Source organism: Pempheris klunzingeri, chromosome 8 (assembly GCF_042242105.1).
Source record: "Pempheris klunzingeri isolate RE-2024b chromosome 8, fPemKlu1.hap1, whole genome shotgun sequence".
NCBI lineage: Eukaryota > Metazoa > Chordata > Actinopteri > Acropomatiformes > Pempheridae > Pempheris > Pempheris klunzingeri.
The window spans coordinates 9,428,805-9,454,471 of NC_092019.1; the positions used below are offsets into that span (position 1 = coordinate 9,428,805).

The 25,667-nt window shown below is 41.3% G+C and overlaps 1 protein-coding gene across 1 annotated transcript in view; it reads left to right on the forward strand.

The window, feature by feature from the left end:
• Positions 1-25,667, forward strand: part of LOC139205635 (eukaryotic translation initiation factor 3 subunit H) — a 50,921-nt gene that overhangs the window by 5,106 nt on the left and 20,148 nt on the right. Inside the window, exons 2-3 of the mRNA XM_070835909.1 lie at positions 2,341-2,497; positions 23,617-23,784. Of these exons, the coding sequence (XP_070692010.1) occupies positions 2,341-2,497; positions 23,617-23,784 (325 nt within the window). The remainder of the gene's footprint in view (positions 1-2,340; positions 2,498-23,616; positions 23,785-25,667) is intronic.

Here is a 25,667-nt window from a genome sequence, read left to right on the forward strand (position 1 = left end):
CATGGACACCCTGTCCAGATGAGGCATGACTATGTGCGACTACAAGTCCAAATATACCCTTCCGCTGTTCGAAGGTAGCATTTTTCTTAAATTTTCACTTGATTCAGGTTTTACTCTTTTATGCGTGCTGCCTCTTCTCCATCCATTGTAAATTGCAAAGCTGTGCTGAATACTAACTGGCCTTTTGTGTGCATTCAAGATCATAGATGCTCCAGTGTTGAAGCCTGCTTACTGCTCAACCTACCTCTCAACAACAGCCTGAGTAACTTGTCCAGGAGTCGTCTCTTAACAAGGGTTTTTGGAAATGTTGAGGTGTTATGTAAGAGCTTAGTGATCTGTGAAGAGTGCAGAATAATGGCTGAGGATTTATTATGCAATTTAGTATCAAAGTAAGGGGTGTTTGAGTGATGATGTTGATTTTTTTCGATACCTAATGCACAGTGTGTTCCCAGTTGGACTGAGATGTGAATTCTCTGGGCGCACAAAGGACATGTAGATGATAATGACGCTGCAGCTTTTGTGTGTAATTTTATATTCGTCAAAAGAACATGAAGTCGTTTTTCTGACACATTTGTGGAAACTGTTTAATCTTCAAGCCTCCAGGGGGTCGTTCCCTCCGTGAGGATTGATGGACATTCGCTAACAAATATCCATAACGGCCTTAACAAGTATTGGTGGTGCGCTATATATATACGTGGTTCGTACAAAGTCTTGAAAGTTTGGAAAATGCTCAAATTCAAGTCATGTTTTCACCGTTTGGAAAAGGCTTGAATTTGAATCTACTCCTGAAAAACTGCTTGATTTTCAAAATAATCTGGTGTTTCATCTACACTCATGTAAACCAAAATCTTTTGATATTCAAAATGAAAAGATCCCTTCGTTAAATTTGTTTGTTGTGTAGCAAAATGCGCTGGTTGCTGTGGGTATAAAGGGCTGTTGTAAACTTTTTTTTTTTCGTAGTTGCATTTACAGTAACAACACAGAAAGTCTGTGAGAGTGGACATTTTTGGTTTAGGCAGCTTGAAAGTGCTTTAAAAAGGGCTTGGATTTTACTCTTGAAAAGCTGAACTTTATTCGTAAAAAAGCTGCATATACTGACAGTCTGGATTTAACCTCTTTACTAGCGTTCCGGACAGATAGCTGCAGTGCTATTAGGCACCAGACAGGCACAAAACTGTGACTCAAGCAATGCATTTTGTATTTTGCTTTATTTCAAAAGATGTGGAGTAGGTGTTACTTTATAATAGGTTTTCAGAGTGGAGGTGGTAGACCAGCTAAGAATGGCCTGAACCATGTAAGCATTAGCACCTGTAAAGGCTGCACACAGGCAAGACAAGTGCTCATTACAGCTAACAGAAAAAGTCTAATTGTTTCCAATGCAGTGCAGCTGCATTTATGTAACCCTTGAACGTTCGACTCATTTTTAAAAACCAATCACATCAGAGGGCATTCACTGCATCACTATTCTGGGAGCTGAATGTGCTCTACCACATACTGAGACCAAGACCGGGAAGTGTTTCACAGTTCAAACAGTCAGAATGTGTCTTCTGTACCATAAAGTATCATGTGGTGTGTCTGTAAGACAGATGAAGCCTTCTGCTGCAGTAGTGACACAGCTAGTAATCATTTGAACTCCAGCTAAACTATTCACATTTTCATTGTTTTGTTTCCCCAATATGTTGTGGTAATATTTACTATGGCCTGAAGTTAATGTTAAACTTTGCCATTTTTAAGGCAAGTAAATGAAAATGTTTGTGATTTTAAAAAGTGTCCATATTAAATATACTGAAGCATCAGAATAGAATCCAACAATTATCATCTTACATTGTTTTTCTGTACATTAGAACACGGCTTTAAAGCACGCCAGAAGAAAACCACATAATCTTTGTCTAAATGTTTTCCCATTGGTATTAATTATCATGTAGAAATTTGTACTGTGATAAAACATAATGTGTAAAAGAACAGAGAAAGGAATACCGCAAATATGCAGTGAGAGGGATGAAAAAAAACAAAAAAAACCCAAGTGGCTCATAAAAAATCATCTCAACCAAACCAACCCCAGCACAAACTAATGAGCACAAATCAACATGACGAGCAGAGTCGCAATTGGATCGGAAAACATAAATCAAAGGATGATAAAATACAATAACAAGACATGCTGGAACAGCCACAAAATGCAGAAACTATGGGGACAGTAAATAAATTAGCCCGGCTTCAGAAAATTAAATCATTTTTCAGAAAGTGTTATTGAAAGGAAGGTAAAGCCTCCTTTCCTCCCTCTCTACATCTGTTATGGTTATTTGGTAATTGAGTGATATTTTGCTCTTTCTGTTTCCACAGGTGGTGCTCAAGATTATCAAGCACTACCAGGAAGAGGGCCAGGGCAGCGAGGTGGTTCAGGGCGTCCTGCTGGGCCTGGTAGTCGACGACCGGCTGGAGATCACCAACTGCTTCCCGTTCCCCCAGCACACCGAGGACGATGCAGACTTTGATGAAGGTAACCGAGAGCACTGTGTTCCCTTTCTTTTTTTGTTCTAGCGGCCCTCTCCTGCAGCTGGAAAAAATGCACACACACACACAAAACAACACCACAACAGAGCCTCAAATTAAGCACCAAATGCCAGAGAAACCTGTCTTTAGCAGATGGAGTAATGGGCTCCACTGTGATAATGGCTGGTAAATTTAGATGACGATATTAGAATGCTTTAGTAATATAAAGGCTTCAGTCTCCTCACAAATTACTCCACAAACCTCTACCACAGATCACATTTTTGTCATTTATTTATAGGATGATAATGATGAATTGCAACTGTGGATGAACAAGTTTTAATTGGCACCGAGAACTTTGAATTGACACACCAAATGGCAGTGAATTTTAAGCCGGAAGAGTTCTGTGAATGTTAACTTTGTAGTTGGTGCTATTTCATTAAACAGTGTTCTTGGCGAGCTTAAAAATCATTGTCAGAAATGAATTGATTCAACTAATTAATTAAAAAGTCAATGGACGTACCAACAGAAGCAACTGGTCCTTGAAATCTACCACAAGTGGTCCTTGAAGTACTGCAAAACTGTTGCTCAGAAGATTACCACAGATTCCCTCCAGACCTCAAAGTAAAGGTTTGACAGGAAGCAATATAACCCTAACTTATGTGTTAGTTAACACGATGTGTTTGTCAGAGAGAGGCTGGCGTTCACCATTTTTAGCCCATTAAAATGCCACAAACCTTGAAGAAGTGACTCTAATGACTATGGAGGCTAGGTACCAGGGTACAATCATATGAGCAACTCGGTGAATGTCAGTGTGTGTTTTCTTGAACGTGTGTGTGTAAGATTTCCCCAGGCTCAGTGTTAAGGACAATGCCGACTTTTAACTAAGCTAACTAGGTGTTGGGTGTCCTACACTGTCAGCGCCTGGGTTGATGTGTGAGGGCAGTGGTGCAGGGATGCAGGGATGGAATGACGCCAGTGTTTGGGTTGCAGGTGGGCGGTGCGAACGTGCATAGGATTTGATTTAGTCTTTATTACCACACATAGGTTTTTCTTTCACATCTTGCCTCCCTGTCAGCTTTCATATCAAAGGATGTCATGTCCTCTGACCTCAGCCCTTTCACCACGAAGCCCTGTTGTTACCTGCTCCTTGTTAGCCCAACAGAATCCGCTGGAAGACCGGCTGAGAGATGGGGAAAGTGAGCAGATGTGGAGAATGGAGGAGGGGGAGAAAATCCCGCTCTAACAGGCCTCCGCTGCTAACAAGCAACTGTCAGAAATTCTGCAAGATACTCAAGCGCCCGTGGTGGTTAAAGGTCGTTAGAGTCAGGAATAGCTCACTGTGTGTGTGTGTGTGTGTGTTGTGCTGCTTAGTATAATGGCATGTTGAGTTGTTGACTTTTGATGTTGTGGACTTGGCATCAGTCACTTTCTTTAAATTAACACTGGCTTTGTGAGTGGTGCCTCGCAATGAGCCTTTGGAAAAATGTACAGGGCTGCAAGAGAATTAACTTCAACAGCTCTTCTGACTCAGCTGCAAAACGTGACAGACTTCAGATTATCTGTCACTATGGAAGCAAGTTCAAAATGGAAACGTGTAGGGCGTCATCCATGTTGTGTTTGATGCTTGTTGTTGAAAGGATTTCAAATCGAGAACAATGCAGCGTAAAATAGGAGACAGCTTACAGGGAGTGTTTGCAGAAAGGAGTTTCTGCTGCACTCAAGATTTTATCTACTATTCACTGCTATGGAAAGAGAATGATTTTGAGATGTAAAATTATCACACAGAACCATGAAAATGGATTTTATGTCTGTCCATTTGGTCATTTTGTTCTCATACTCTGCCTCAATTGTCTACCCACGCACACAGCTGACCATCTCGACACTACTCTCCCTCTCTCTCTCTCTCTCTCCCTCTCCCTCTCCCTCTCCCTCTCTCTCTCTCTCTCTCTCTCTCTCTCTCTCCCTCTCTCTCTCTCTCTCTGGCTCTGGGAAACGACTCTTGAACCGTTAATATTGTACCAAAGACGCAGAGCTGGGCTGTGACATGAGGCCATGATTGTGTAATTATAGTATGTCTGGATGATGAGATGCACATTTAGATAAACACTGGAGCCATTTAAGCTTTTATTGGCTAAAAACCACATGCCTCCAATGCAATGTCCATTGCCGCATCAATACTGACAAACAATTGGTAGTGACAAACTGGTTAGTGCTGTGGACAGTCCCCAGAAGGGACGCAATTTTTAATGAGATACCACAGACTGGCACGACCAGGGTCAGTGCCATCTCCCTAAATCCAGTATTTTAGATAGTGGTACACAGCACTGGCTTTCAATTATTGCCTCAGGAGGAGTTACAGAAAGGACCAGTGTGCCTCAGAAGTTGGAGTTGTTCACACTTGGCTTGTTGTTGCAAGTGCTGGATCAACAACTTCAGGAAGTTCCATTTCAATCAGCACTTCATTATTCTATACCATGTTACTCTTTTTTTTTTTTTTTTTTTTTTCTGGGCATGGGTGGCCTGAAGTAGGTATACGATTGGGAAACTTGGCAGGAGAGGGAAGGGTCATGCACATGCACGCAGAAATACACACACAGGCAATGTTACACCACACTCTAGAGGCACAGTTGGTTATTTGGCCAGTTGTATTAATTTTTGATGATTCTCTGTGAATTTGTTTGAATCTGTGTTCCTGTATCGGTGTAGCCATATCTGTGATGGTTGTATCGACATAGATCAGTTAGTCGTTACAAGGTGAGGCTTGAGATTTGGTTCTAGAAAGGCTCTGCAGAGTAACGCGCACTCACTCTTCACCTCCACTCAGTCACCAATGACGTGCTTAGCTTCCAGGGTCTTCAAGTGTGGACATATCTCTTTGTGCCGTGTGTTTGTGTGTTTACCTGCACCAGTGTTGTCTCTGTGTGTGCGTGTTTGGATACCTGAATCATCTCACACCGACTCATTGCGTGCTAGAGGCCCCTCAGATCAGAATTACTCCTCCGATCTATCTCTACTGGAAAGATGTACAGGATTGGCAGCTACGTGACTCTGTGGTGGTTGTGTGTGCGTGTGTGTGCGTTTTAGAGCGAGCACGCCAGTGTGTGTCTGCTATTCTGCGTTTTCATCAACAGGTGCCAGTGTGGAGCTGCACTCGCAGGACAGTCGGTGGCAGCAAATGTGACCAATATGAGTGAGAAAAAGATAGAGAAGGAGAGTAATCGAGTGCATGCAGCAGTATCAGCCTCAGATAAAACCTTGGCTGAACCCCAGCCCTCCTATTTCCCATGTCCTTGCATACTCTGTCCTTGTATCCTTGACAAAACGTATGGAGAGGGATGCGTATAACTGCAGGCAGTTATTCTCTAGGCACTGGAGGCACACAAGTAGCATGTTAATAATGTACTTTGGTCCTCCTTCTTTGTTATCATTATCATATTATCAGTGATAATCTAAAGAGATATCTTACTACAGAGAGATTTTTAGGGGTGGCGGTCTACGGGAAATTTATATCAGACCTTGCAAAGTAGCCGTTGTGACCCTCTCCTCCCCCGACACACACACAAAAAGCACACAGTGTCCACTGTGATTTTACCGATTCAGTAGAGAGATTATGTTTATTACTTGTGAAAATGACTTGTTCCATTAGAGAGGAAATGACAGTAACATAACAGTTCAGCTTTTTCTTGTGATGCCTAAAGCTACAACATTAAGTAATAGTTTGGTATTAAGATTTAATTAATTTAACGGACTTTATCTTTGAGTAAGGGTGTCGCTAGTGCTACCAATCCCCCTGAGAATCAACACATGACGCTGCAGCTTTCAGCCGATTGTCTCAATGTGCCGGTCCATTTGGTCGACCCCCTTTGGCTCTTAAAAACCTCTGCACCCTGTCAACACATGGTGTACATTTATTGAAAATGTCACTGCACTTCCAAGTTTTGACATTGTGTGGGCGTTAATTTTTTTCCTAGTATCATCCTTGCATGTTTTGCCATGCACCTGTCTATTCTCATACGGGTTTACAAAGATTTGTATTAAATTTTTTATAATCTCTCCTATCGCTAAAAAAAACCCAAACTGCGGGCAGCTGCTCCCATCGTACAATCTCATGCAAACGGGATTGAGTTCACTGCCCACTTCCAAATAGCAGAGAAATGATGCAAGTGAAGAAATCTACCTAGTCAATGAGATCCAGATATTTTGAATTGGAGGTGGACTAGTGTGAAAATATATAGGATTGTTTTACATAAATTTACATAAATTATGACTCCACTAACTGTTTCTTTCTTTCAGGTGCCGTTTCTAATCCAAATATATGATAACTCATATGTATTTATGTGATATATTTTGGTTGGCTCTCACTAAATATTTAGGTAACACTCACCAAATCTTTAATGTAGGTTGGTTAGACAACTGATGAAGTGTGGCTCAGTGCAATTCAGAGGCTTATAAAGCGTGATTAGGTTGCCTGTTTGACTCGAATGGAGGGATTTTTATCAAACTAACATCGCTCAGTACCACTTTTGGTAAGTGTGTTTGATATTCAACCCATGTCACTAGCATTCTGCAGCAGGGGAAGGTATCCTGAAGGTAGAACAAAATTAGCCTTCTCTTTCTCTCCCTTCACCCTCCACTACTTTACGTCTTCCCCCTCTCCTTCATTTCCCCTCCCTTTCTTCCCTCCAACTCGCTGTAGGTAGAGAGCCGCCACCACCCCTCTCCCTGACCATTTCCCGTCTTCCCCTCGGGGCGATCGCTGACACTGTTTCCTGCCTTCAGTGCTTTTCTTCATCCATTCTTTTATCTTCCTCTTCCTTCGTTCATTGTCCGCATTTCTGCTTTCCACACCTGAACCCTCCATCCGCCACTGCCACAACCATGCGAGGATTAATAAAAGCAGCATGCTTTTGCAGAGGGAAATTATGTAAGCACCCTGCCAATGTCCTGTTGGGATAATTATGCCCCTGCAATGAAGCGGACATTTTATGAAAATATGCATATTTAAAGGTTCTAAATACAAGATTCGGAAGCACTAGATCATCTCGGACCCATACAAATGTGCCTCCACCTTCCGCTGCCATCATGGCTCTGTGGCCAGGTCTCTCACCTAGCCTACTGTGTCTACCGTCTCTAGCCACCGTGTCTGTAGCCTACTGGGTTAACTCAGTGAATGACTCACAGACTTGCATGCACTTATATGCACACATGACCATTTTGGCTATAAAACAAGAACAGAGAAGCTTGGATTACAACACACACATTGGGAGTGTGATTTCATTCTCAGCTCAGGAAGCCATCACTGCATTGTACCTTTACATAGCGAATAGCCATTTGCTGCTATATGAATGTTCTTAATGTCGTATATAGAACCTTTTTTTTTAAAAAAAAAAAACAGGAATGCTTTTCCATTATGTTTTTCAGTAGAAAAGGGAGCATTAATGCCAATGCCAAGCACATTTGGAATAGCTATTGTGCCTTTGCCTTGAGAGAATGCCTCCACTAGAGTGAAGGTCAATGCTGACAAAATGAATTGAGGCATGCTTTTGAAATTTAGGCAACAATTTGGCTTTTGAGTTTTATGTTGTTTTTGTGATGTGATTAGATTCTAAAATAAAGTTATCATCATCTTGCATGCAAGATTTTGAAATAAGATACTGACGTCATATATAAAGATGTATACATGAAGTATTATAAGTAACTGTACATATGTGTGTGGGCTTTTTCCCCTTGAAAGTATTTTTTTTAGCTGCACAACACTTCCTTCTGGCTACACTGGCACCCCATGCCAAACTGCTCGCTTGCTGCCCAACACAGGTGGTAGGGGCTGCCTGGCCCCCCGCCTGGGCTCGCATCACGCTTTCGAATTGGCCCAGAGGACGGGAACAGTTGTCACACTGGTGAAACAAACAAGTTTTAAGAGTGCATGATTTGATGTGTGTCCTCACTTCAGTAATTAGAGATGTGTTTTTGTGGGCAGGCCCCTCAGACAACACATGATGGTCTTCTCTCGGCCACGGAGCAATTCATTTGGACATTTGACATGACAAGATATAAAATGTGTGTAGCCTTTCAAGTCCTAATAAGACACTTCATTAAAAAGAGCTTACTCTTGATGTATAAACAACCTGTAGTCATTAACAGGGTTGATTCTGCTGATTGGCACCCTCTTTTCAGTTTGTTATTTGTTGTTTATGTCACTCCTGCTGCCATTGTTTGAATTACTCGGCAGACCAATTAGCCACACAATTTCAGATTGAAGTGAATATGATTGGGCTGTGAGATAGAGAAAAATGCCTCCCTGCAAGAGAAATCTGGCTGCTGAGACTAAAGCACAAAAGGGAACTGAACGACCAGAAAAGTCTCCCCTGTTTTCATGGGCATTCTTCAAAAAGATTTTTTATCATAAACATAATTACGCCTTATCGGGAACACCTATTTCAACATTTGCTTGCATTTACATGTGCAGTGAAGTGTTTTTTAGTGAAGTTATCAGACCCACAAATGTGTTGAACTCTCAGTCCTCCTCAATCTATGCTTGATTGACATCCCCCCGACTCTCTGGTTAGTTCTGTTCTCTGTCTTTTAGGGTGGGACAAAATGCACTTTCATCATTACTATGACCATACAGTCCTAGCAAAGCCTCATACTGCTTTGACCTAAGCAGAGGCCCAGTGAAACAGAAAAAGTGCTGGCTGAGACCTGCCTCAAAGCGGACATTCGGACTCGCCAAGCACAGGTGTATTAATCACGGCTGCATTCCATTTATCAGTGTTTCAGGTCCAAGTAATTGTGCATGCTGGCTCACTGGTAGGTGTAGTGGAACCTAAACGGAACAGAGCGATCGTTAATGTTATTAGTTATACCTATGCTTTTCATGCTGTGACAAGTCAAAATGCTGGCTGTGAGAAGGGTTGTGTACCTTTTTATGCCCGTGGCTGCCACATAACCCCAAAGCATAATAAATCCACTGCAATGTTTAATGGTTTGTAAGGGTTCCCCCCCCCCACCCCACCCAAATGCTTCTCTCATTTTTTTTACCAGCCATGCATTTTGGGATTGTGGCCTGAGAGTTCAGCCTTAGTTCATCAGTCTGAAGCACTCTGCTCCCAAAAGCCTCTGCTTGATCTAAGTGTTGTCTTGCATACTGAAGACAAGACTGCCTTCTGATGGCACTACAATGTAGAGCATGCTGCAAGTAACAAAGTACGAGGAGTGTGCAGTCTGGCTGAAAAGGTTTAAATGTACACGTCATGCAATGACAACATTTGAATTTTTCACATTATATGCTACGTCCATTTTAATGCCTGTTTTCATGGTGAAAAAGACTGAATGCCGTTATTAGTGAAGTCAAACTAATAGCACAATCTGAAAAAAGAAGTCATCCTTTAAATATGATAAGCTTTGGTGGAATAAACACTCACTTTTGTAGTTGCAAAGAAACTAGTGTGGCTGTTTATTTTATTTTGTCTCAGTAAAGCTTTAAAGGGCAGTACTGTGAAGCAGCTCCCTCAAACTACTGAATGACAAAATAACAGACCTGCGTACCCCATTCTCAATTGTGATTTGCTTGATCGCTACATTACTAATATCAGATACCGTCAGTGTTCTTCTCTATACCCAATCCGCCTGTTTCCATATAATGATAACATAGCAAGCTTGTAATTTAGACCATTAACTACCATTTATTTTACGCAGCTAACTTTACTAGCTAGTCTGTGAAAAGGATAAGAAACCAAGGTCAAGCAGGCATAGACTTTAATATTTATCTTCCTCAAATGTCAGTCACTGTTTTTTGTTGTTTTTCGTTAAGGGTGGAGAAAATGGAGCAATTGGTGGAGGGAAATGTTCAACTGCTTTGACTGTGGCTGGCAGACAGGCTGCAGCATCTGCTTCTTTTGGCCCTTCTCCATCCATCATTGTCCATCCAATGGTTCTTGACATCTTCACTGAATATTCTCCTCCTTGAGATTTCAGATGATTACAGCCTCCTTGCCGTCTCTCGATCCTCTGTTCCCTTCATTTTTGTGTAGCACTTTTCAAAACACGAAGTGCTCTACAGAACAAGATAAAATAGTACACAAATTCAGGACAAAAACATAAATAAAAACTGAGAACTGATAAGACGGTGTGTATAAAAAAAAAAAATCAAACATCAAATTTTCTGTTTAAAAAAAAGCCCTTTAGGAAAAAGTGTTTCTATGAATGATTTAAAAGAAAATACTGAGCTTGTTAACCAAAGTTCCTCGGACAGGGAGTTCCACAGCTGTGGGCCTCTAAGAGAAAACGCCTGGTTTCCTTTGTAACCAGGCAGGCAGTGGGAACAGTTAGGAGGGTCTTACCTGAAGAGCACACACAGCTGCTAGGCTCATAGGGTGCGAATAGATTTATGAGTTTGGAGCAAAGCCATGCAGAGCTTTAAAACCAATAAGTAGAAGTTTAAAACCAATTCCATACCTATTCCTAAGTCTGGCAGCTGAGTTTTGAATGTGCTGGAGACAGGAGTTGGCCTTTTTTGGCTGGGCCCCGAATACAGGGAATTACAAACATCCGACCATGACGAGATGATAGCATGTTGGACTTCATTTTCTTATTTTCTTTGGTCTGCAGAAGGTGTCTTCATTATTTATAAGCTAGATATCTTGTTACATGTGATATCAAAGAAACCAAATTTGAAAAATTTGGAAAACCAAATTTGATTTGATGCTACGCTCAACCTTGACTTGCCAACAGGGATTTGCTGCATGGATCAAAGGTGCTCATCAATGTATGTCGAAAAGCAATGTAGTCTGTGTGCTACCAGTGAATGAAATGAAATGCTTTTCTGAACTGGATATCGTTGTTTTTTTGTTTTGTTGTTCCCCATAGCAACTAAGCTGAATTTCTCTCTCAGTGATAACACTGAAGTGATCAGAAAAAAATTAGATCAATAACTACAGTATAAGTACAGTGCAGTGTGCTAGAGATCTGAAGGACTTTAGATTTCACACAAGCAACACAGTGCAGGTTGAGAATGCTGAAATGTTTTTTTTTTTTTTTTAAATGATTGTGAAAATTGGCCAGCGCTCACTTGGGGGGGATGTTTGTAAAAACAAATAATAAAAAAAAATCATAACCTTCTTAAACCAAGGCAAAACAATGGCAGTAAAAACACAAACATAACTAATTAAGGCCAATTACATCAGCATTTTCCTGCAGAAGGGTCTGCTAGGTTAGTCCTTGGTTTTTGGAACTTTAATTGTCGTGTGTGGCAGACATTTTCACGGCGGGTTAATTGAAGTCAGGGGGATTAAAAACGCCTCTGCCATGATCTCTCCGCTTTTCGCTGTAAATACACTATTCAGTATGCAGTGAGGCGTGTGTGTGTGTGCGAGCGTGCATGTGTGTGTATTTTGTAAAAAGTTGTCCCTCTCCCATTCTGATAAGGTCTTTCTTGAGGTTAGCCCTTCAATGGATCACTCTACCTGCCCCAAATGGGAAATTGATTTCCTCCTTTTTCCCCTGCTCCCTCTCAGTGAGGCTAATTAGAAATCACTTGGTAGACTGAGCTTTAAGGGAAATATATAAACATTTAAGGTTTCATGTGAACTCTGTGTATGCATTGCACCGTATATACACCTTTGCCGTCTCCCAAGCTCCAAAAAAATTCTCACTCATTGTCTTTTGCTCCATATCCCCAGCCTCTCACTTTCCCCTCACCAACCCTATCTATCTCTCCATCTGAACTCTCGGTCTCCCTCTTACTGTAGCGTAGATCTGAGACTGGCTGTTAGCAGCGAGCTGGGGCTGTATCTGCTTTTGAATGCTCACCCAGTGTTATAAATCAAGACTGTGGGTCCCCCGGGTGCCGTCACCATCGCCATCAGTTCCACTGTTTTATTCATCCGCTCCTTTGTCTCATCACGATTCTGCCCCACATTAAATTTTGTGTGTGTCAGTGTGTGGAGGGGGGTCAGAACGCATTACTGCAGGCTGCTGCTAATCCAGGTGGGCTGTAGGGAGTAGGGGGACGGTGAAAGGTAAAAAGGAGAGAAGGATGTGACAAGGATGAGAGAAATGAAGAAAAGGGCTGAGGAAGGCAAGAGAGAGGGTAAAGGAGGCTTGAGGTGTAGCGATGGGGAGATTGGGAAAGAGAGGAAGTTATGAGGGGAAAATGAGAGCAACCAAGCAAAAGATTGAGAGTTGGGGCAGGAAAACTAGAGGCGTCAGAAAAGGATGGACAACAAAAACAAACAGCTGTATGATAGATAGATGGTCATAGGAACAGTCGGCACGAGATAATGGGGAAAAATTGCAATGATGAGTAAATAGGTGAGCAGCAGCGAAAAGAGAGATGGCTGGACACCATTTCCATAACAACCGGTGACTAAATACTGGAATGAACAAATAATAACTCGCTGTGGTAGATCACAGATAGGGGCACAATATACAAGGGCCTGAATTCCCCCTCTTAATCTCTATGGTGGCTAGGAATTGTGTGCCCATATTTTCAGACCCAGCTGCTCATATTTTACACTAATGATTCACCCAATTTCTGCCCATTCAAGTCTTGGAAGCACTCCAGCTGACAGTCAACTAACACAACCTACGCCGAAAATGAACATGACTTTTATTTCTAGAAGCCCGAATGCCTGAAATATCTCCTTGCACTTTGCTACTTCATTTGGCTGTGTTAGTAGTCTTAGGTTTACGCATGTGAGTCTGATGATTGTAGATTTAATTTTTTAATTCACACAGGTGAGGCCACGTGAGATATAGAGGTGAGACTAACAATGTGGGCGATGCTGCTATTAATTGAACATGAATAGATATTGAGGCCTGAATGAGGGAGGCTAAAGGATCTACACCTGAGAATACATGCTGTGAGTGCAATTGCTGGCAACTGTTGTAGCCAGTGGATACATGAAGGATAATTGAATATATTTAAAGGTACAATGAGGAAAGAATGGCAAAACCTTATTTCAAAACATAACACTACATTTAACCAACAGAATGTGAAGAAAAAACTACTTAAACTGTTTGACTCTTTGTCTAAGTCGTCTATGCTCTGTGTTGCAGAGATATCTAGTGAAGTTAGCATGCTAACCAGCTAGCCCTGCCCGTCTTATAATATCACTTTGTGCCTGAGGGGTGATAGTGAATCACAACGACATGAGATGATGAAGTAGTGGCACTGGCTCGGCTAACAGCTAACAACAGTGGATCTTTGGTGCAGCTTAAACACAAACTGTACTGAAAATCAGCCGCAGTTCCTTCAAACTGCCCAAGACGATTGCAATTTTTGGGACATTGCAAGGTATATTAGTGGCTTATTTTTTGGAGTAAGTGGCCATTTTTACACATTTCATCTTTCTGTGTGTGTCCCATCTGCAGCAGTTTCTAATTCGAATGTTTTGGTAGTATTTATTAAATGTAAAACTGACATAAATAGTCTTAAATACAGACTAAATATGATACCTTGTTATGTACGTTACCCTCTATACTACACGTGCACACTCTGCACCTCCTACCTCTTGCTACATGCATGCTGCTAAACGAACATTGACGAGAGGATCAAATGGAATTATTTTTTCTTTTTACTCCCATTCATAAAGATAAACGAGGATATGCACACACGTGAGCCAATAAACGCGCACACCATTTCCCCTTCCACATCATCTCCCCATTCCCACAATAAAAACAAAGCCCTATGACAAGCGGTGCTGTCAAATGTGCATATGGTGAACTTGTCAGTGTGCTATGCACACAGAGCAGCTGCTTCACTATGCTCTCACTCTCTCCTGTGCATCAGCGCATCCCTGAGTGTGTTTGTATGCGTGCTTGTGTCCTGCGTGTGTGAGGCAGGTATACTCTCTGCAGGGCTTGCTTAACTAAGATTAATTGCACCTAATACACTGTGCCAGGTGGAACATGGACCCACAGTGGGTGCGCTCAAACAAACACACTCACAAATAGGCGCACACATCCCATTATAGCCTTGCTGCTGAAAATTAGCCTCGTACCTCTCCTGACACCCCGGACCAGACCACAACTCGATACCACCATTTACTTCCAGACAACTTGCACATTTATCACTGTTCCCTCCTTTCCGACAGATAAACACGTGGACGGACAAAATGCTGCGACAGAAGGACAAGTTATCTGCTCCCTGTCTCATCACCAGCAGCTGACCTTGACAATTTGTACAAAGAAAGTGTTTGTTCTCTGCAGAGGAGGAAAGAATGTGCTAATGTCTTTGACAAGATGCAACATGTCTGTAGAAGCTTGTGCACTGTGAGGCACAGTTTTACTGAATTGGCAAGTGAGACTAGGTCAGCAATAAGCTTTACGGAGCAGGGTGGTATGGTGATGTCAGTAATTAGCTACAGAAATTAACATGATTAATTTAATGGTAGTACATTAATCTTTTTTAGTTTAAATGAAAACCTGAATATTAGCATGCCTTTGAGAAATGTTGTTTGGCCTTCATATGATGATTATGGCGAATACAAAGTAACAACCCAGGGGTCATATTTTGTCAGAAACCCTTGTTTAAACATTTACTATCAAACCACTTAAATTATATCATTGCTGTTCATTTATGATTTTTTTTTTTTTAGGTATTTATTCATACTACACGGACGTACAGTATAGGCAAGGTCATGACCCACCATTTTCTCCTCTCCACTAATAATCCTTGAAGATCAATAGTCATGACACACACACACACACTGTTGTATGCTCCACTTAGTGTGCTCACTAAGTGGAGCATTCACAGATTAAAGGCAGGCTGCAGGTCGCCCTCCTGCCCCTCCTCGTATCTTTCTCCTTTCTTCCTCTCCATCTTCTCCCCTCACTTCCCTTGGTGTTTCTGTCTCTCATGTAAGTCATAATGATGTTCCGAGGCGGCCCTCTTTAATCTTGTGGCTGTGTTGTCAGATACTGTATCTACACCACTGCTTCTCAACCTTTTTTCCTCCTCATGTACCCACTCAGTTGTGTCAGACGAACTGAAGCACCCCTTCATCAATTCCTCCCGTCATGTATCAAATGTGTTCATTTGAGTCAATTATGTAATATTGAACACCATTGTTTACGTAAAAGTGGATATTGTTTCAATACTATTTCCTACTTTTACAGTTTATCCATTAGCTATATGACTAGCCATTTGGACTGCATATTTTTTAGCTAGCTATTTCAACCAATTTTCCATTTATTTTAACTCTTAAGACGTAATGCGTACTGGGGATGGGATGGGGGGGGGGGTATGTTGGTAGTATGAGAATTATTTTTCCTCTTTTTTTTTTCCATTTTGGCTTCTCTTAATTATCAGCTGCAGTAAGTGGTTCCTGGACGCCAGCATAGTACCTTCTAATGTCAGCCCTTTCTTCCAATCAAATGTACCTGCATGCCTTCTTCTATGTGAATGTGTGTGTGTCTATCTAGTTGGCTGGAAGCAAAAATTGCCTTTTTTGATTTTTTTTTTTTAAGAGGGAGACTGCAGCGATAGGGGGATTGAGAACAAATACAAAAAAAATCAGTGTAAGGCTTATGTGGCTAACACTTATGAGCTCGCTCAAGGCCTAATTGGCAGATTCTATTGTACCGGTGGGACAAAAGACGCATGGCCTAAATGAATGAGACAGAACTTGACATCTTGTCACAGGTTTTGTCTTTAGTGGCTGTTCATGGAGGGAGCTTTTCAGATACTTTTGTCATTCCCTTTATCATGTTAAATCTGTTACACATGGGCTGTCTAGAGTGGATGGGGAATGGATACAGGCAATATTATGCATTTTGAAAATGTCAAATTTTGTCTCAGCTGTCACTTTTTAAAAAAATCTCACCTCAAGGGTGCAGGCTACAGACGTTGCTGTGCTTTTGCTAGATCTTAAGTGTCCTTGAGAATAAATTTGCACCCTTTTTTTCTCCTTTCCATTCATTCTAGACACATTGATTCTACTCTTCCGCTTGATTGTATTTCAGTCCACGAGGACAGAACTTTCCCCTCTAAAACGAATGCTATTTCCCTTCAAATATGAATTATATTGACCCAAAAATGCACAGGGCATCCATGAAACACAGATTCTTGAGGACTGTACAGTTCACCGGTGATTTGTAATGTGGTGAAAAGACTCAGAGGAAGAGAAAAGTGCATTAATATCAGGTATTCTCCATACCTGTTTAGGGAATTTACAGGAGGATGGGTAAACAGGAAAGCAGCAGTGGAACTACAAGGCAGAACAGACTGAGTCTGAAGGCCTTCAAACATCGAACTTCACTTTTTTCTTCATAGCAGACAATAGCAGATGTAGTGTTTTGGGTTTTTTTTTTTTCTCCAAGTTGTATATGAGGTAAAGTCAAGCCAGGTGTATTTATAGACTCCTTAAAAGGATTGTCACAGAGGCATTTAAAGACAACAGAGGATATAAAATAAATGTGTAAACTCAGCGTGGAAAGAACCACTTTGTGTTTTTACTTTACAAAACAGCTTGGAGTTTGTGTCGAGAAGTAAACGAATGTCAGAATAGAGTGCAGAGTACGACGTCAGCTGTGTTGAATGAATGTGTCAAGAGCGTGGACTCAATAAATTAGGGTTGATGTGCCGAGTCCGGGGGGTAAGATGGGGAAAAAAAATGACTGTGGAACTACACCCATGTCCTCTCAGCCAAACGGCTCTGAAGTATTTCAGAAATGCCAAGATGAGCATGCTTTGCTGTCACCACGGAGCACCAAAGGGAACATTTTTTGGGAGGATGTTGATGGGTCAACACAAAGCAAGACGGTATTTTATACACGCAAGAAAGAAAGCCCATCTCTTGACTTTTACTATGTTGAACAACACCACCACTAGACTCTACTATTTACTTGAGTTTTAGATATGAAGGCCTGGATGTCATAGAATGTTTTTAAAGCTCCACCAAGTTAAAATAGAAGCACTGATCATTGGTTCAAAGGCCCAGAGAGCGAAACTGGCCTCCAAACTAAATGCACTAGGACTTAACCCACGCCAAGAATTCTGGTTTTAATTTCAGGTTCATGTGCGGGGTGTTACACAAATGGCATTTTATCATTTGATGAACACTTGCAAAGTGAGGCCTCCTCTGTCTCTAAGCAACACAGAGAGGCCGATGCACACTTTTGTAACTAACAGGGAGGACTATTGTGACGCTGTCCTTTCTGGTCTAACAAAGAACACAAGAAATCAGCTGCAATTAATTCATTATTCTGCTACGCACGACTAAGAACTAAAGCATAGTGCACTTTACGCCCGTTTTATGGTCCTAGGGTTTCATAATTTTAGTTTTATTATTAACTCATTTATAACCGTTATTATTAAATTTATTCTGTTTTTGTCAACAATTTATCATTGATCATGATTTATTTTAGTACATTTTATTTTGTGATCATTGAACTATTTAATTACAATCCATTTATTTAGCACATTGTTTCATAATTTTTCATAGTTTTTATTGTTATTTTTATTGCCTGCATTATCTTTTTTATTTTATTATATCTTTTTATTATTATTATTATTTTCTTAACTACCAATCTTTTACTGTTGTCTTATTCAGTTAGGTTTTTGCTTTTTGTGTTGGTGTGCATTAGTTTCTAAATCCATTTTTAACACCTGTGTTTTGTCGATCACTTGTAAAGCACTTTGAACCGCATAAAATTTGTTTGAAAGTCGCTATATAAATAAAGCTGATAGATACTACTCTTTGGAGTGCGATTCAATCGCAGCTCTGCAGTTTTGTTCTGAAGGAAGCTTTGAAGAGTTGTTTTTTTTTCTTTCCCGCACCACTCACTTTTAAACTTTGCTTGATCAATGGTCCATCTGAGGCTCATCACTCTATCTTTATTGCGACTATGAGAGGGAGTATTTTCGGATAAATGTAGTCAGGTTATTTTTGATATCATTTTAAACTATTCACATTTTCAATTCACCGAACTGAGGACGCAGGGGAGGGAAATGGAGGGCAGAGGAAATGGAGCCCACCAAGATTCAGACATTTGACATCATTTTATTCTATTATTCATCTGCTCAATTTGGCATCAGTGGATGTAAACTTTGCCTCATGCCTCGTGCCGTGTGCGTGTGTGTAAAACCGCAGCAGACTTCCAGGCAAGCCCCCGTCAGCCTGTCAAGGTGGTGATTAGAATGTGTTGTGACACACAGATACGTGCGTCCTCACATTCAGAGACGCGCACACACACACTCACGCACATCTTACTGCCTGCACTGAGATGTTGTGGCCTACAGCTGCATGCAAGGTCTGATGTAGCTCACCTCTTGTGTCATTGAGTATTAGAGTATGGACTATCTGTCTAGTTCATTGTACACACACACACACACACACACACACACACACACACACACAGACTGGTAGTGCCTTGCTGATTTCAACTCTTAACATTACTACCTTTAGCTCGAAGCTGATTAATACCTCCATTCCACCACACACACACACACACACACACACACACACTCTTAATATGTCCAGCATGCATCAGTAGTACATGGCATCCTTAGGCTTCTCACGTCTCACACTTTGTCTTTCTGTTGTGCTTTCCGCACATGTAAGCACACACACCTGCTCCCAAACACATTCCTGCTCGTCCACATTTCAGACTATCACTCAGAGTCAAGTCCAGAGTCTCTATTTTCTAGTTCCCACACTGATCTCTTGGTTTCACACATGCTCTTTTAAATACACATTCATTTTGTATCCGTCTTACACACCAATCCCTTTCGTGTCCCTGTCTCATACACGCACACACACACACAATCAAGCAGTGCTATGGGAATGGGCAGACTCATTACCTGTCTGGCCCCAGGACCCAGATTGATTGATAGGAGAGGCGGCAGAGCAGCAGAAATGAGTGAGGAATAGCAAACGGTGGCGCATGCCTTGATGATATTGTTGAAATGGCTATTCTCTGGCTTATGCCATCGTTAATGTCCAGAGAATATTACCGGCGGTCTTGGAAATGTAACAATGGAAAGTCGAGCTTTTTTTTTGTTTTTTGATTACAGGATATAAACTAGTTGAACTAATAGCTTGGCTTGCTGGAACAGATATTTCTTTAGGATGCTTGAGCCTCACTTTGGACAGGACCTAGGCAGGATTTAGATACCAAAGATACAGTTGTGATGTTATCGTTTGAGCTCCTCACATGTCTATGATCCATGATGGCTGTTTCACAGTTTAAGTGAGGGGGAGAAAGGGAAGGCATGGATACCCGCTATGTTATGCTACCTTACCTGTAACTCTTGATTTGCTTGTAGAACAGATCACCATCCATTATTCTAGTAAAATATTTTGTCTAGTATGTTGTTTCATTTTCTTTTTTTCCAAGATCATCAATCCAGAGCATATTTGTCACAGTGTGCCTTCATTTCATCAGGGCACTGCTTTCATGTGGTTGCACATTTGTACTTTTTTTTTTTTGTAACCACATATTCCTTCCTGCTAGGCTTTACTACTTCACTATGTTGTGGAGTATACACACAGTTTGATTTGCTTTATTCATTTTTTTTGCAGTTGTAGGTCTTGGTTTACTAACAAATAAGGTAGCGATCCTGTGGCATTTACAAGGCTGTTTGCTCTGTGTTAGATCTGTGGTGGATGAGCCGGCCGGCCTGCCACTGGCCTGTTGTGTCACTCAGCCACCTGAATCTCAGCTCAGCTATCAGGCTGCATGTCGCTTGGTTCTCTGGATGTGTCTTCTGTCTGTTTGTTTCTGACCCTGGTACAACGTGTACTGGTTTGTTTGTAAGTCTGCCTTCACTAAACATTCAGTCCCCATCTGTTGTTTTTTTTGTGTTTTGTATTGTTATGGACTTTAATGCTAATTGGTTTAAGGGCTGTACATGTTCTAGCCAATTTTCTGTGGTCTGTATATTTTAATGACGGTTCAGTGGGTTCAGTTGATATCAATACAATTGTGCTGGTGCTTAATTTTCAAATACAGATTTTAAAATCAAGAAACTTCTAAAAATATAAAGGAACATTTCAAGGGTAGCGATTAACATGAATGTGAATGATGGTTTACAATATTGATTGAACTCCAGCACATTGTTTCCTGGTAGGGTACAGTGTTTAATTAGAGCATAAATATTTCCCAAAGTCACAGTTGGAAATCTTGATCACTGGATAGTTATCAGCGGCTCAATTGACCTACCACTGCGTAGGCCAGTCCCATGTTCTTTTTAAACTTTATTTGGAATCTGCTCTACCCTTTTGAAACTCTCCGTACTTCAGAAGTTATTTCACAACCTTTCCTTGATCCATGCCTTTGAATTTAGCTTTCAAATTTTACACAAACAGTCAGAATGGACCATGTTGTAAATACCCCTCAAGGGCATCGAGAAGAATTTGGACACAGCTTTTCATTTTACATTTGTCCGAAAAAGCATTGGCATCCATCGTGAATCTGACCTTAAACATCACACGAAGGAAAAGTCAATACTTTTTGAAAACATTGTAGGGTAGCATGTTGATAGAAAAGCAAGGAAAGTGATAGAGCGTTGTGCATATTGTCACTTACCAAGATATTATAGTATAAACTGATTTGGATTAAAAACAGCTTGCAATGTGGTCGGTTACTTGACAGGGAAACGGTGACATTTTTAGTGTTTATTGTTAAACATCTTAACACATTTTATACTTTTCAGAAAAGCATAATTATAGTCCGCAACACCATGTGCTGATTTATATTTACATTTTGCGTACAGTTTTTCAAATGTAATGACACAAAGCTGTAATCTTGGACACTTAAAAAAAAAAAACAATAACCAGAAATCCAATGCTTAAGGAGATTGGAGGGGAGATGCACAGATATGTTTCTATGGGGGCAAAAACCCCACACAGATCTAATCTATTTTTCAGGTAATAAGCGATTAGCCTAAAAATGAGGTCACGATTGTATAAAACAAACTGATTCAGCACTGCATACAAAGATAATGTACACAAATTAAGGCTGTAGAGAACTGGGAAGAGAGTTAGTGATTCAATAAGATAGAAGAGATAGCTGATTGGGTTTCCTGCCTCTGTTGTCAATCCTCCAGCCTTCAGCTTTCGCTTCAGAGACAGATCACTTTGTGCACAATTTCCCTGCTAATGATGGGGTGTTGGGGCAGGTATACGCATCAGTGGCTCTGGAGAGGTAAGCACACATACTGATTGGCATAGAAGTGCAGAGACGGATATCGTAGTTAGGTGGCAGGCTGCTCTGTGAGCTTTGCGTATCTTGGGGTCTGCTGCTAGCCTGCCCCTAGGCAGAGCCACTCTCCAACATACCAACTCGCAGCCTGTCACAGACCCACTCTGCCTTCCTCACGCTCTCTCTCTTCCACTTCCTCTGTTATTTTTTCACCCACTCCATGTTTTAATTCTCACCTACTTCTCATTCGTCACTGTAGACTCTCAGAATTACAAAAGAACACACTCGAATCTTCTCCCACCTGCTCCCCCCACCAGCAAATTTTTCTCTATGGAATATACCATACACACATTTCCCTAGTGGGTTTGCTACTACGCTTAAGGATCGCATCCAAGAAACGCACTCACTGTGCCAGGCGCCACTTGACACCACCTCTTCCTGTGGCTTGTCACAGAATTGCTACATAGTCTGCAATCTCTCTTAACCCTATCTTCCTTAATTCCTCTCCTTCCCGCTCATCTCCTCTCTCCTGTATTCTCCACCTTGCTTTTGTCTCACCGACCATGTCAATCACTAAATAAAAGGCTAGATTAAAAGGCCAGATTGGTACATCCAGTCTGTCCCTGCAGGACGGGCTGTGAATAGGGCCTCTGTGCCCGTCTGCCTATCTGTCTGTCCTCATCCAGTGCTTCAATCCAGATGTTGTTAAAATTCAGCAAGACTTCATTGTCAGGAGTAAGAGGCACCTCAGAGCTGCCCTCCTCCTCAGGCCGCTCTCCTGCAGGGGTTGAATGTGTAATTGTGGGCAGATCAGTACAATTTGTTTTCTGTGTGGAGCACGGCAGAGGCAGGGAAATGAATGACTGCGAGAGAGAGAGAGAGGTGTGTGTGTGTCTATTTGTGCGAGGTAGATTAAAGACTCAATGAATTAATGCAAATAAGATTTCAGATCCTGAAAAGCAGTTCTGTGCTCTCTTTGTGAGTACTACTTGAACTCTAAGAGGTCAAATGCCAAAACATACTTGTTGACTGACATCACTCCCTGCTTAACACAACATCACCATCAGGGGTCGAACTGAAGTCATAAGAAAGAGGCTATAAGAGAAATGACACCTTTTTGTAATAAAGTGATATTGCAGTTTTGTTCACACACTTCTTTCTGCTCTCCTCTCTACCCTCTTTCTTCTTCCATTCCTTCTTATTCCTTTCTCTCTTTAACACCCTCTTCCTCTCTTTCCACTGTCCTCCACCTTTCCATCTTCTTTGCTCTTTTCATTTGCTTTCTGCCATCCCTGTTTTCCACCTCTCCAGTTTGTTTTTGTTAACAGCCCCAACAGGAGAAGGATGTGCGCTACAGACGGTAGTCTGTGGGGCCACAGCTGCCCAATAACACTCTGATTTATCAATCTCCTCCAGCTAGCCTGTATGGAGACGCTGTTTTGCCCGCTTGCTTTGGTTGTTACTTACAGCTGGCAAGGCAAGTTGTTTATATTTCTTGCTGCTCGTCCTTAGGATCTGTCTGGTGTAATGAAATGGCTCTCCTCGTAATGCATCTAGCTTTCTCTTCAGTAGCTGAAACCTGTCTGTGTATCTATCCAGCTGCTTTCTGTTTGCCTCTATATGTTTGCTGACACAGGAATGAAAGGGTGAGTGGTGATCCCAGTTGATGTTTGCTTTAGAAATCTCCACCACAACCACTTGATATCAGAAGATGAAGCTTTTGTTTTTCTCTGTTGCGGTGCATTTCTCTCTGACATCTTTGTAGCTCATTTTTTTTCCCACTGTATTTCTCATGTTTCTCACATCTTTTCACTCTCTCCCTCTGTTCGTTCACCATGTCCAGTTCCAGACGGAGACGAGATACTCTCAGATCCAAAAAAAAAGAAAAAAAAAAAATCCCCAAGCTGATTTCAATGAAGTTCATTCTGAAATTAAATATTTCTCTCTCTCCCTCTCTCCCCTTACCTCTTTCTCTGCCTCTAGTCCAGTACCAGATGGAGATGATGCGTTCTCTGCGTCACGTCAACATTGACCATCTGCATGTGGGCTGGTACCAGTCCACCTACTATGGCTCCTTTGTCAGCCGAGCACTGCTTGACTCCCAGTTCAGCTACCAGCACGCCATCGAAGAGTCAGTTGTACTCATCTATGGTAAGTGGACCCACACAGAGGACGGGGGAAAAAAAAAACTATGTCGACGGAGTCTTTTCACTCATACCATTGTCCGTGATATCACACCAGAAGTGACACAAACTGTATTCACACAGTTTGTAGTAAACAAGCTGCTCCAAAGTTTCCATAGACGGGAGTCACTTCAGGTTAAAGAAATATGCTGCCAGCACCAGATTGAAGAGACATTGAAAATGAAGTCTCCATTCTTAACTAACCTTTATTTGGTTTTCAAGTCTCAGACTTTATGTCTATATATTGTAGCATTAAAACATAAAGCTTGGTTGAACGTAACAAATAACTGGAAGTAAATGGAATGCAAATTTTGTATGTAATGTCACACCCAGACACATTACATGATATCAAAGCAATATCACGTTTATATTCTTAAATTATTAAAGTAATTAAGATGATTTTAATGATGAAAAATCACCCGTACCTACCTCAAGGTGGGTTCGGCCGTCAGTCAGCATAGGTAATGGTCAGGTGGGATCTAATTCTCATCCAGTCTATTGCCAGCACCACCGGGAAATGTGTTATTGACAACGTTGTAAAAGAACAAGAGTGCAGAGAGCAGGTCCTCTGCTAAATTGTTCACCTTTCACATGGCCATTCAGCCATCCACTGATAACCACAAATGATAGAGGTTCACCCGGGTGCAAAGTGGTTCCAGGAGGGTTGGCCAGCGCCAGATCTATGTAATGTCTCCTGAAAAAGATGCTGAATCTTCATGAAGCAATGGGACACAAAACCACTCAATAGTCCGAAAAGCTCAGAAATAGTTTTATTTCTTACAGTCATTCATGGTGCATATTCTTTTTAAGTTTCAGCCATACTTAAACCAATACAAGTCAAATTTAGTCTCTTTAAGGTATCTAAGAATAGGACTACCACCTAGAAGTCTTAATATTCTGCTTTGAATTCAGAGAGTCTCAGCAATACATCAGTGAGACAGATGCAAGAGAAGAGTTAGTTGAAGTTTGCACAAATGCTTGAAACAAAATGGTTACAATTGGACAAATCTTTCAAGTGTCTATATTGTCTAAATTTCAAATACTTAAGAGCTTGAAGAATAATTATAAAGATTTTCTTGTTGATCTTCAAGAAGCAAATGAGGCGAAAAGGTAGCAGGCTGCATTGGTGGTGCAGAGGTAGTTTTGGCGCAGATCTAACATCACTAATGCCCGTGGTTATGCCCTCTCAGAAAATCATCAGTGACAGGTGAAAAGAAGGGAGCACATGCCTTTCTGCAGCCCTTGAAAAGACGATGGCAGACGAGGAAGTAACAAGCAGAAAATGGGGAAAAGTAGACAGGATTAACAGGGTAGCCACTAACATGACAATTACAGACATCATGTGCATGCACCTGCTTCACAGTAAAAACCTTTAAGAGCTGCCCATAATTGCTGCACTGCAAATGCCATCCCAGATGGTGTGAGCTTTCTTCCAAATGACAGCAATATTAAAAACCTGTCACTATGAAACGGTGTACATTTTAACTCCTCAATGTCTAAATAAATGTTTACTCATTAACCACATTCACAACAACCCCAAGTGGACATTGAGTTAAGAGACAGTAGATTCATATGCGACATGCGCAAGCACATTTGAATAGATGAGAAAAGTAATATGTGGTTTGATATGAGCACAACTGTTTTTTAATGTATATTCACGGTTCACGGCTTGATTTTTACAAGGTGAAGATGTATAATCAAATGCACACTATTGAAATGCTCATACAGTATTGAGGTGGTATTTTCTGTGCATATTGCACACTTCATAATGTGCTGAGTTTACCTCCTCAGGTTTATGAACCAAAAAATAAGTGTAAAGTACAGCCAGGGTGACACAAAAAGCCTTACAAG